General features: G+C 40.4%; 1 protein-coding gene across 2 annotated transcripts in view; it reads left to right on the forward strand.

Moving 5' to 3' along the window:
• Positions 1 to 13,805, forward strand: part of fat3a (FAT atypical cadherin 3a) — a 228,471-nt gene that overhangs the window by 168,073 nt on the left and 46,593 nt on the right. For both annotated transcript variants that reach the window (XM_088346268.1, XM_088346269.1), the window contains 4 exons: positions 7,295 to 7,570; positions 8,217 to 8,427; positions 8,512 to 11,237; positions 11,341 to 12,703. In XM_088346268.1, the coding sequence (XP_088202394.1) occupies positions 7,295 to 7,570; positions 8,217 to 8,427; positions 8,512 to 11,237; positions 11,341 to 12,703 (4,576 nt within the window). The remainder of the gene's footprint in view (positions 1 to 7,294; positions 7,571 to 8,216; positions 8,428 to 8,511; positions 11,238 to 11,340; positions 12,704 to 13,805) is intronic.

Genomic DNA, 13,805 nt, shown 5'->3' on the forward strand with positions numbered 1-13,805 from the left:
CCTCTGGCAGGAAACATGCAACAGCAGGCCTGGTAGGTGCTAAAAATGTGCCTGTCAGTCGCACACTCAGGTATAAACCTAGAGAGTGGTCAAAGGCGCTGGGTGAGATAGAGAAGGCGGCGCCATCTACATTTAGAAGTGGCGCTTTGAGGAAATTTCGTAGAGGAGTGAAATATCGATCCCAGGACAATAGAATCGATCCAATCCAAGTACCTGCTTTTTATCGATAATATTGATATTTGGATCAATTTGCCCACCCCTAGTTTTGACATCATTTATCATTTTGACAGATAAACAGACTTGACCTAAAACATTATTTCATTTAATTTGTTATTTTCTTGTCCTGTAGAAGAGATGTCGAAAGTTGCAATGTTTCCTATCCGAAAATTTTCTTTGAAATGGTGTCTAAAATTTAAATTTTATTCGCTTCAACAAGACAATGACTTGTAAGGAACTTTTATCCTTTGTTGCACTCTCCTTTTCCTCACAAATACACACCTGTAAGATGGAATCAGGTCTCATATGGACATTCAGCACAGCAACACGCCGCCAGGGAGAGTGTTGGCAGTTCAGCCGCAGAAGGCTGCCTGACTGCTAGAGGAAGGTTTATATTTAGACGAAATGCCTGGCAGCACTCCAGTCTGTTTCCTTCCACTTCTTGTTTTGTTTTATTTTCAAATTTCAGGATCTAGTTTCTGAATGTGTGCAAAGTATATGATCATATTTTCTTTGCCTTGCAAGTTCTACCTCTGCTCCTCCTGCAATTTTGGTTATGTAGTTTGTTTTGGGTGAGCTTTCAGGCAGTACAGAAAATTATAGGACTGGTAGCTTTTTCTTTTTGCATTTTAGCTTAAGCTTACTGGTTTTAAAGCTGGCCGGATTGTGTGGGCTTCTTAAAATGGACAGTGTTTTTTTCTTAACCTTTTGTCCAGCCTTAAAGGGACATTAGCACCTTGTTGTGGTAAAAAAAAATCAATGGATTATGAACTTGCAAGGAAAACAGAAGAGAGCCCAAACCTCTGATAAGAAATTCCAACCTGTTTTAAAAGACCTCCTTTGATCCTTATTATTTAGTGCCTCCTGGTGGTCAAACAGACTTCATTCAATAAAAAAAATAAAAATATTGTTTCAAAAAAATAGGGGGAATGTGCATGAATTATCACATAAATGTGCATTTTTTCAAAATACTCTCAGGTCAAGAAATTTGTATTTATTTTACACAACATGAGCCTCACCTAGAGGGAGCTGACGTGATAATCAGTCATCTTGCTGCCAAGTTTTGCGCTGCTCAATTCTTCAGAGCGCGGGAATACAGTCTTTCACGAGCGTATTGAGGCTGAACTACGGCCAGAAATTTCTGGCCGTGAAGCAGATGCTCTTGGGCGCTGTTGGACGTTTTGAGACCGCCATATAGACGAGATAGAGCAGAGCTTTACTCGCGGTCGGAAATTTTCACGTGGTTGGCCGCGTTCAAAACTTTTGAGCTGCTCAAAAGTTTGAGCACGTGTTAAACCGCGTGCCGCACACGTGGTCAACACGAAGTAATGACGCGGAAATGACGCGGAACGACGTGCTCTGGCCGCGGCCAGGGCGCGGTTACACATGGGTAGGACGGGAAATTTCAGCGGGTAATCGTGGGTGGAGCATGGTAATAGCATGTTCTGCGCCTGTATCGCGGTGTTATTACGTGAAATTAGCGTGTTACGCGTGTGACAGTCAAACGCCTTTCTCCGCGTATATACAGCGCGATTTGCCGATCACACGTCATTTGTGCTCGTGACGTCAAGGGGGTGAACATGGATCCCCGTCAGCGTAGTTTCTCTTCATTTCGAATAAATCTTTCGGTGAATTTGCAGCAAGGCTTTAATTCTGGGACCTTAGCTTGGCCTTTTGGTTGAGAGTAAGAGTCCCGGCTTCTAAGCTCTGTAGCGTATAATGAACTGATCGATAATGGATAATGAATAAAGAAGATAGAACAATCACACTTAAAACCACATCGCCTTGCATTTGTTGGAAATGTAATACAACTTAATCCACTCCGTCTTTGTTTTTGTTGTGAACGTAATCGAACAGTAATGCACACCGTATATAAAATCCTCCCCCCCCTCGCGTGAACGCGCATACTGCTGATCGTATTCTATATAAAACGCTTATTAAAACTATAAAGCGAGCTAATTATAACAATTGGGAGATCCTAGTCTACATAACGCGTTTATTTAAACAATAAAGTGCGATCGTATTCTACAAAATGAGTTTGTTAACGTGGATGAAAAAGTCACGCGAGGGGGTGGGGCGGTGTGGGTGTTGTGTAGGAGTCGGATTTGGGCACAACACCGGCTCGGGAGCTTTTATACCCGTGGTCCACACGAGAAAATGACGCAGAAATGACGCGATGAGGAAGCGGAACAGTCGCCGGCGTCTGTTTTGCAGGCATACCACCGATGAACAGCAGGTTAGCCAATTTTGCGCATTTTCCATCCCGGGCAACCACGGGCAAAAAAAAAACGCAAAATTTTAGCCGTGATTCAGCCGCAAACGGCTGTGTGACCGGCCCCTAAGTACTAATTTGATATTCAGCTCTGTAATAGTTTTTTTTAATAATTCTGTAGTATTCTTTTTCTCTTCAGAATTAAAGGAAAATAATATACTCTGTCCCTGTTTAGCACTAAATTTAGCTCACTAAATTTGAAATTTTGTTTTGTAATTATTTTGTAGTTTGCTTTAGTAGTAGTATTGTAGTGAGAACACAACGGGACAATTATGACAAAGCTGGCAGAAAAATAATGTTTAATCTATTAGTAGTAATTTATTTACCATTGTATATAATCTCCTTATATTTTGTATCATTTTCATCCAGCAGGATGGTTCAAAAGCGTAATGGGCATGTGGCCCCCGGGCTGTAGTTTCCCCACTCGGGTTTATATTATTGGATCATGTAGTTTTGCTCCCTATTGAAATCAATCATGTTTTTTTAATGAATGAAGTTTGTTTTACCACCTGGCGGAGCTAAAAACAGTCTCTTTAGGAAAGTGACTTTTGGGTCAAGTATTTCAACAAAATTCCTGTTCATTTCCTTTTTATGATATACCGTACCTTTTATTCTCATTGTGTTTGAATTTTTTGGATTTTCTTTTTCTCCCAAATTTGATAAAACCCCAAATGTTCCTGAAGGTTTGGCCCAATCGTGCCATTGGTGTTTAATAAAATGCAACCAATGATTGAATGAGTTACCTACATTCCACTGAACAATGTACCGAAGACATAAGTGTTCATCGCTGGTGGCTGTCTTGAATGAACTTTGCCACCGCTGCGTGCTGCAAGGGATTTCTGGCACATCACTTCCGAGTGATAGTGACAAAGGAACTTCAGAGTGACATTTTAAGAGATTTTAGCGGAGTTTTTCAGCAGAGAAAGAAAAGAAATGAGTGATAGATTAATAAATTATGTGCTGTCCCATCGTGTTAACTCTGGAACACAAAAATGATGACTTCAGGGGTGTTACCGTGGGGGCAGGGGGTCAACAGTGCCCACCCACGGACACACCCTGCCCAACCAAAGAAAGGTGGATGCGGTAGTGATGGCAGTCTGCGCAGCGCATATACTGTCCCATTCATATATTGTTTATGTCAACAGACATTCTCTCGTGTATACGTCAGTCCTTCCAGGTGGAGCAGCCCTGTTAATCCCTCGGCATCCGGGTTGAAAATGAATCTTGCATGTGTTAAAACGCATGTCACAGCCACCGTCAGTGTTTCAGGCAGGATTTAACGTTTGTCCTAATGCTGTTTATTTATTACTTGTCTGTCTGGTCATCTAGGTTCAGTTATTAATTTCACTCATCTTATACTTTTTGCCTGTCATCTGTGTTCCCCCGGATGTGTGTTGTGCTTTGTGTTTGCAAATTTAGCAGTTAACTGTCTTTACCGGGTAGCTTCTCTCACTCAAATATGCCCGTAGTAATGGAAATTCCATCTTTTTTTCGAGAAGCGGCTAACTGAGCTCCGCTCACTAAAACGAGCCGGTTCTTTCGGCTCTCAAACGGCTTACTTTAATCCATATATTACCAATTATTATCTAACACTATCCACTAAAATGTGTTTTGGGGAAAAATAAAGCTAAAAAAGACAACAATGAAAAAAGAAATCAACAGGTGGAAGAAAGCAAAATAAAGGCAAAAAGAGGGGAGAATAAAGGATAAAAAATTAACAAAGGAAGAAAAAGCGAGTAACAAACAAATCCCAGCAGGAAAAAATAAGAAAAGGAGTAAAAATGATAGACAAAAGAGAACAAAAGCTAAGGGAAAATACAAAAAGAAAGATGAAGGAAAATACATAGGAAAAAAGCAGAAAAAAGCAGGGTTCCCTTTGATTTATATATCACCAGTAATAATGTAATATTGTGCACCAAATTAATCATTTTTTAAGTATATTTTTTTGCTAAATTATAATTACATTTGTTTTTTTCATTCTTCAGTGAACCTTTAACTCAGGGGTGTCCATACTTTTCAGAAAGCGGACCCGATTTGGTGCGCTGAAAATGTCTGAGGGACAACTTTTCAGCTTGGCATTCTTTGAACAGTCTTTGATAAATTCACCCTCTGGGAAAGGTTTGCAGTGTTTGGCGATCAGCGTCGCAAACATCGTAGCTCGCCTTTGGCATTTTCATTTGACTTGCAGGGTCGAGTAAAAAAGCGCTACTCTGCTGTTAAAACAACTTCCAGTTGCTTCACCTTTTCACAGCGATCGTTTCCAGTTAGCTTTTTGTAGTCAACATATTTCGTCCGACGGTGCCTCTTGATTTTATATTCTTTGAAAACAACCACAGTCTCCCGGCAAATTAGGCAAACGCAGTTGTTTCGTTTCGGTGAAAAAAAGACTAAGATTTCCACTTGTCCTAGAAGCAGTGGCCCTCATTGCCAACATTCCTGGCAGGCCACATATTACTTTATTACATCCAGTAAAAATGTGATCACGCGCCACCACTGGACCTCATACCGGACTTGTAACATGCCTAATCTAACTCAAATGAACATCCAAACCTATGTACAAATCTATAAAAAATAAAATACAGAACGCTTTTAACACTTTATATACTCAACAAATTTAAAGTCAACAACACAGAATCCACGAATAAAATTCTTATGGCGAATCACAATAGGAAAAAGAGCATCTGGAATGATGCTGGCAGGTCAATTGTTATACAGTACATACAGTAGATTGTGTGACGTAATACTAAAAGATTTCCACTTATTAGGCTTAAGACTTTTGCTCAAAATGGTAGCAAATGACATTAATTAGTGAAAAAAACAATAGTACTGCTGCTTTGTCAACTTATTTCAAATAATATTAGAGTCTAAAGATTGGGGGATAGATCCTCTCTATTTATCTACCCTGTTTATGTCCCTTGAGAGGGCTGACCGACAGCAAGACACCACAAACACAAAAACAAAGAAAATTTGAAAAAAAGGGGGAAAGTTGCACAAAACACACACATAAAGATTTTTTGACGATGGCCAACCCAAATGCCAAAACACCCAAACAAGTTAAGCACCTCGGCACCCAAGTTGGTCATGCTTTCGTCCCTCCAGATGAAATGGGACACAAGAAAGCGGCCATGTCACTCGGTCAGGGTGACACAACACACTTCTGTTCAACAGCAGGGCCCGACAGCTTTGACTGGTTTACCCCTGCTGCATAATACAGGTGCCCTGTCTATCCCTTAGAACACGTCTAAACATCCCACTATCCTTTTACACCACCTCTCCACTCCTTCCTATCACCAACAAGAGCTCAAGCTTCCACTATATTTAGACCTCTTTCCCGCAGTGCACTCTTAACACGATCCATCCACGTCAACCGCGGCCCTCCTCTTGGTCTCCTTCCATTTACTTCTCCTCTGTAGATCCTCTTCAACATTCGCTCCTCATCCATCCTCTACATGTGTCCAAACCAACTGAGTACGCTCTTATCTACACGCTTGCTCAGTTCCACTACTACTCTAGTTCTGTGTCTCACAATTTCATTTCTCAATCCATTCAATCTTGTCACTGCTAACATACTCCTCAAACACTTCATCTTAAAAACATTTAATTTCCTTCTCAAATCTGCACTCAGGCTCCAAGTCTCTGCACTATACAACACAGTTGGCACAATCACACGCTCATACAGTCCCCTCTTAACATTCATACTGTAATATTCCTCAGAGCACCCAAAACCTTGCTTCCTTGATTCACTCTGTGCAATACCTCGCATTCCACCAACTGCAGCCACATCTTAACCCAAGTACCTAAAGCTTTTAACTTCTTCCAGCGACTGTCCATGCAACCTTATTTACAACGCCATGCCCACTCCATCACGTGAACACTTCATCACCTTACTCTTCCCAACATTCACACATAACTTACGCCTATCACACACTCTTCCAAACTACATTACCAACCTTCTCAATGTTTCCTCAGAATCAACCACAAGCGCTGCGTCATCTGCAAACAACAACTGACTTACCTGCCACACCGTTCCACTGTTATCCATCATCTCTACACCTCTACCCAATACTCTTGCATTCACCTCTCTCACCACACCATCCATGTACACATTAAACCACCATGGTGACATCACACACCCCTGTCTCACACCAGTCAACACAAGGAACCACTCACTTGTCTCACTCCCTACTCTTACAAATGCTCTTCTGTCACATAACAACTCCAACATCATTCAGATAATTTTTAACAAGAACAAAACTATAGGTTTAACAGTACTTCACTTAATATTTACAATGTATGCACAATATTCTATGGTTTTCACCCACATACCAAGCAAAGTCCTTAATTTATAAGACTGAATTGAACGGAAGGGGAAGTTATTAATCAAAAATTATATAAGTATCATTGGGGGTATTGTCCAGTCGCTAGAGTTGCCTTTAATCCTCTCGGTAGAAGAAGCGATTGCAATTTTATCCGTTATCATGGCAACCTGCAATATAAAACAACAATAAGACAACCCCCTTACATCTGTGTTGCCGGCTGGCCCTTTGGTTGATTAAAGTATGCTAGTATTGTTATGGATGGATGGACGAATGGACTGACGAACGGATGGAGACACTGAGACATTTTCACATCCGCAATGCAGGTTTATGGACCAAAAAACAGATAATATCTAAATGAAAACAACGACGGTTGTCACTATAGTTTTTACTTTTTAATCTACCTTTCCATATACGAATTGAGCAAATTATTATTCTACATTGACTATTGCGGTGATATCACTTTTCTCTCCTTTTTTTTACGGTCAAGGTTCACATCAGCGTTACAGACAACAATGACAACGCTCCCATCTTCTCACAGCCATTCTATGAAGTCACAATTTCTGAGGACACACCCCCCGACACTGAAGTGGTCCAGGTCCTAGCATTGGACAGAGATGAATATCATCGGCTAAGTTACTCCCTGCAGAGTACGATAGACCCAAATAGCATGCGCCTCTTTCACATCCACCCCACCACAGGCATTATCTTCACGACCCAGAGTTTGGACCATGAGGCATGTGCGCAGCACATACTTACTGTTATGGTAAGAGATCTTCACTTGGAGATTGAATGAGCTGTGAACTAGTCCTGTTTTAATTACTATTTACTTTACTGGGACCTAATACAAACCAGGATAGGGTAATTGGCTCAGGAGATAAAACTTGAAAAGTTTGAGAGGCTGGATACAACATATGCAATGTTGACAATGTGAGAGTGTGATAGAATCCCACATTGGTGTGAGACAAGCAGTTGCTAATTGGTAAAATCTGCACTTTAACAAATGCGAGTCAAAAGCTTCAATTAGCACATACAGCCAGGCACAAAAAAGGGAGACTGCTGGCACTCATCATGATGAAATAGAATCTATCTATTAGAAAACATCTTGTCAATATTGGCTCGGACTATTTGAAAGCTATAAATGCATTTTTTTAAACTTGTAACCTGCATTAAAGGCATTCACAGAGTTGCAAATTGAGAGTGTGGTCTCTCTCACATTGTGTTTGGTAATTATTTGTAGTCTAAGGGATACAGTCCTCCTTTTCCACTAAGTCAGCTACAACAGGCACCTAAACTATTTGTACATATTTATTTTTATTTGGATGTAGAAAGGATTTCCTTTTGTGGCCAGTGTAAATCATAAAATCAGTCCTCCACAGTCAACTTTTTTATAACAATGTGTCCTCCCGCAGGTAAAAGACCAAGAATTCCCATACCGAAAGAACGTGGCTCGCGTGTTAGTAGAAGTGGAAGATATAAACGACCATGTGCCGATATTTACTAGTGCACTGTATGAGGGTTCGGTCTATGAGTCCGCATCCGTCGGATCAGCTGTTGTACAGGTGACTGCCTTGGACAAAGACAAGGGAAAGAACGGAGAGCTTCACTATGTCATAGAATCAGGTTGGTTTAACTCCATATTTTGAATGTACTTGGAAATTATTATTCTTAAGTGAACACACATTTTTTGTTTTTGTTTTTAAACAGGGAACATTGGAAATTCATTTAACATTGAACCAGTTTTAGGAATCATTTCAGTTGCACATGACCTTGACCTGTCAACCATAGGCCAATACATACTAAATATTAGAGTCACAGACAATGGCTCCCCCTCCCTATCAACCACCACAATAGTGCGCATTGTTGTCACCCTCTCAAACAATGCGGGTCCAAAGTTTGCTCAACCAGAATACCAAGCCGACATCACAGAAAATGCCATTGCTGGGACCTCTGTCACAACAGTAAACGCAATCAGTCAGTCCACACTCACTTATGAAATAAAAAATGGCAACATTGACCGGATGTTTCAGATAAACCAGTATAGTGGAGTCATAACAACTCAAAGGTCTCTGGACTACGAGACGAAAGTATCCTTTACGCTCACGGTACAAGCAACTAACATGGCTGGATTGGCCTCCAATGCCACTATTTTGATTCAAGTTCTGGATGAAAATGACAACCCACCAGTATTCAAGCAAATGCACTACCACGGCAACATCAGCGAAGCTGCACCAGTAAACAGTCTAGTTTTAAACACAGAAGGTTTCCCACTTGTTATAAGGGCTACTGACGCGGATCAAAACCAAAATGCTTTGCTCATATATCAAATTGTTGAAGACACAGCAAAAATGATTTTCACTGTGGATTCAGGTACAGGCTCAATTAGGACCATTGCAAATCTGGACCATGAGACATCTTCAATTTTCCACTTTCATGTCCAAGTCAAGGATAACGGCAGACCTCAGTTGACAGCTGATAGCCCAGCTGAGGTCACAGTTCAAGTCTTGGACACCAATGATTCACCCCCTTGTTTCAGCCAGAGCAACTATGAAGCTGTAGTTCTTCTACCAACTTACGTGGGAGTGGAAGCTTTACAGGTGTCAGCCATAGACCCAGACAAACAGAGTACAGGACTTACCTATTCTTTCACAGATGGAGCACTGGAACATTTTTTCATCAAACCTTCCAATGGCATCATTGTTGTAAAAAACAACGTTTTTTTCAAAGAACGTTTTCGCTTCAGTGTCAAAGTCTCTGATGGGAAATTCTCCAGCACAGCTATGGTCACCATTTTAGTGCGTGAAGCTCTGGATTCTGGTCTGAGTTTTAACAATAATCTTTATAATTCTTTAATTCAAGAGAACGTGTCTAACATCACCAAAGTTGCTGTTGTCAATGCTGTTGGAAACCGTCTGAATGAGCCACTGAAGTACACATTACTAAATCCTGGCAAACGTTTTAGAATCCGTCCAACCTCAGGGGTGATCCAAACCACAGGTTTACCCTTTGACCGTGAGGAACAAGAATTCTATGAACTGATTGTTGAAGCAAGAAGAGAGCATGACCGTTTGCATGTTGCGCGAGTAATGGTGAAGGTTCAAATTGAAGACATCAATGACAATGCTCCTATATTTGTTGGACTTCCTTATTATGCAGCTGTTCAAGTTGAAGCTGAGCAAGGTTCTCACATTTTCAAAGTCATGGCAGTTGATAGTGATAGAGGATTTAACGGAGAAGTGTCATATTACCTCAAGGATGATCACGGTCATTTTGAAATCAATCGACAAACAGGCGACCTTCATCTCAAGAGGGCCTTCGAGTCTGACCTGTCAAACATGGAATACCTGATGGTGATATATGCCAGAGATGGTGGTTTTCCACCTCTGTCTTCTACAATTGAATTTCCTATTACAGTTGTCAACAAAGCCATGCCTGTCTTTGACAAATCTTTTTATTCTGTCTCTGTTAATGAGGATGTGGCAGTGCACACACCTGTCCTTGGTATTAATGCAACTAGTCCGGAAGGTCAAAGTATCTTTTACACAATCGTTGATGGGGATTCAGCTTTTCAGTTCGACATTGGTTTTGACACTGGAGTCATAAGTGTCATACATCCCTTGGATTATGAGAAAGCGTCATATTATCATCTGACAATAAGAGCGACCGACTATTTAACTGGAGCCCGCTCTGAGGTCGATGTGAATTTGGCCATCCAGGACATCAATGACAATGTGCCCATTTTCCAGAAAATGTCCTACTCTGTAGTATTATCGGAAACAGCTGTGATCGGAACTCCAGCCCTTCAAGTTAGCGCCACGGACAAAGACTCTGAAAAAAGTAACATTGTTCTCTACCAGATTGTATCCAGTTCATACAACAACACAGACTATTTTCACATTGACAGCAGCAGTGGACTCATTTTGACTGCCCGTATGCTGGACTATGAGCAAGTCCAGAAGTTTGACTTCATCGTCCGAGCGACTGATAATGGCTTTCCACCCTTAAGTAGTGACATGTCCGTAAATGTGGTAGTAAATGACACAAATGACAATCCTCCAGTTTTCAATCAGCTTCTCTATGAAGCTCATGTGAATGAGCTGGCACCAAGGAGTCAATTTGTAACCTGTGTTCAAGCCTCGGACGCTGACAACTCTGATTTTGACAAGCTGGAGTACTCCATTTTGTCTGGAAATGAAAGAATGAACTTTGCTATTGAAAAAAAGACTGGCATTATTACTTTGTCAAGCCACAATAAAGAAAGGATGGAACCCGTTTACAGCCTTAATGTTTCAGTGTCCGATGGGGTTTTCACTAGCACTGCACAAGTTCATGTCAAGGTTTTGAGAGCTAATTTGTATCACCCAATATTTGGACAGAATGTATACGAAGCAGAGCTGAAAGAAAATGCTGCAGCAGGAACTAAAGTTACACAGGTAAGAATAAATGCAGTTATTAAAGTGTCTACATTAATTATTTGTATTTGGGAAAAGAACTTTGAATACTTACTTATATTCTTCTTTCTCTTTTAAATTAAAGGTGAAGGCAGCGGATGCAGACCCTGGAGTTTTTGGTTATGTAACTTACTCCTTTGTCACTGAAGTTGGCAAGAACCAGTTTAGCATCGACGCAACTGGCCAAATAACTACAATCGAAAGACTTGATCGTGAAGATCCTGCGAACGAAGACGTAGTATTGACTGTGCTTACCCAAGATTCAGGTGGACGTGGTTCCTACTGTACAGTACAAGTTACACTTCTGGATGAAAACGATAATGCACCAAAATTTAGTGCCGTTGAATACCGAGCCTCGGTCAAATCAGATGTTGCTAGTGGATTTTTAGTAACACAGATTCAGGCAAGTGATCCTGATGATGGTATCAACGCTAGGGTTACATATTCACTCTACAGTGAAGCACACATTCACGTCGCAGATATATTGGAGATTGACCCTGAAAATGGTTGGATGGTGACAAAAGGAAGCTTCAGCCATTTGAGAAACTCTGTGTTATCGTTTTTTGTCAAAGCTGTGGATGGGGGGGATCCAATTCGCCACTCTCTAGTGTCAGTATACATCCATGTTCTTTCCCCAGACTCCATCATTCCCTCATTCAATCATCACCCATATATATTTAGCATACCAGAGGACACACTAATAGGCCATGCAATTGGTGTTGTCCGACTTAATAATCCTCCTGGATATGACATCCCTATAGCTTTGTTTTCCCTTGTTAATGGAGATAATAGAGTAAACAATAAAGACGAAGTGTTTGTGATCGACAAAGATACCGGTGTTATCAAGATTGATAAACTCTTGGACCATGAGTATATCAAAGAATACCACTTCAAAGTGATTGCCACTGTTCAACAGGCCAAGCTAGATTCTGTCACATCTGTCGATGTAACTGTTAAAGTACTGGATCTTAATGACAATCAGCCATCTTTTGAAGCTATTTCATATGAAGCCACAGTTTTAGAAGGAATGCCAGTTGGAACCAGAGTTATTCAAGTTCAAGCACACGACCCAGACTCAGGTGCCAATGGACAAGTGACATACAGTCTTGGACCGTTCATCCATTCCGAGAGTGACTCTTTTGGAATGTTCAACATTGACTCCCACGCAGGCTGGATTACCACCCGCAAAAATCTGGACCATGAGGCTAATCCGTCATATACCTTTACAGTGATTGCCTCAGATCTCGGAGAGGTATTTTCTCTTTCCAGCACTACCACGGTTACTGTGGTAGTTTCAGACATCAATGACAACCCACCCGTTTTCCTGGAGCAACGGTATGTTGGGACAGTGAACGAGAATGACTCACCAGGAGAAGTTGTGGCTGTGCTGAACACAAAAGATGATGACAGTTCCGCCATTAACCGAGAAGTCAACTATCACATTACCGGTAAGAATAGTTGCTCCTTCAGACATCCTTTCAAATAAAACAGACATCCCTAATCCTATAATTTGCTGTTTGAATTTTTAAAATTACCAGATTTTCAATAGATGGTTGATAACTGAGAAGAAAATCATATACACATTAGAAAGTGGGGTGCGTTGTTTGAGGTGTCTTTAAAAAGTTGAATGTAGAATATTTTCTCTACTAAGTATGTGTTAACAATGCCCACCTGGGTTTAAAGTGCCTGTACATTTGTTCCCACCGCACCTATTTGCTTTTATAATTTTTAATTACATTTATGAACACAGAAATAATATTCAATATATCAGCTGTATATCCCGTTTTTTTTTGCACATCAATGCTGCTAATAGAAGTACTAGTTTTTAAATTGGCTAAGCGAGTGAAGCAAAACAAACGTTTTGATAAAGGTTACATAAAACAAATTTATATCAAATATCACTGTCTATTGCTTTCATGATTAGCACAGTATATTTCTTCTTTTTTTAATCATTTGCTATAGTGTTTAGGTATTATGTTTTGCAATATTAAGACTCTTGACACACCTGATTACACCATTTTAAGATGTTAAAGACTGTGATTAAATATTACTTTTTTCAGGCTTCTTGACTGAATAGTCGTGCCTACAAAGGTTTTTTTCTTTTTATATAAGTGAACCTAAATGTAAAAATAAATAAATACATAAAATACAAATAATGATGATGGCTCTGCTGCGGTATCGCAAGTCGGCAATGTCCTCCGGACTGGGAAGAGAATACCCAATGATCTTCTGGGCTGTGTTGATTCCCCTCTGTATCTTTTTTCTGTCCCCTGCTGTGCTCCCTGTTCACCACACAGAGTAGAAATGCATACATAAAACAAAAAACATGTATATAAAACAAAACAGAACATAATGCAAAAATTCATAGTTTGGACACATTAAACAGTCAAGACATAACATTTCATAGTTTTGTGACCTTGAGGTAAATTCTTATCTTCAGATAGCATAAAAGTCGATGTCTTAGATCAGGGGTGTCAAACTTGTTTTAGCTGAGGGCCACAAATGCTATAAAAAAATCTCACGGGGGCCGTACTAGTAAGTTTTAAAGAA

Source organism: Urocampus carinirostris, chromosome 10 (genome assembly GCF_059441175.1).
Source record: "Urocampus carinirostris isolate Australia breed hairy pipefish chromosome 10, RoL_Ucar_1.0, whole genome shotgun sequence".
NCBI classification, from domain to species: domain Eukaryota; kingdom Metazoa; phylum Chordata; class Actinopteri; order Syngnathiformes; family Syngnathidae; genus Urocampus; species Urocampus carinirostris.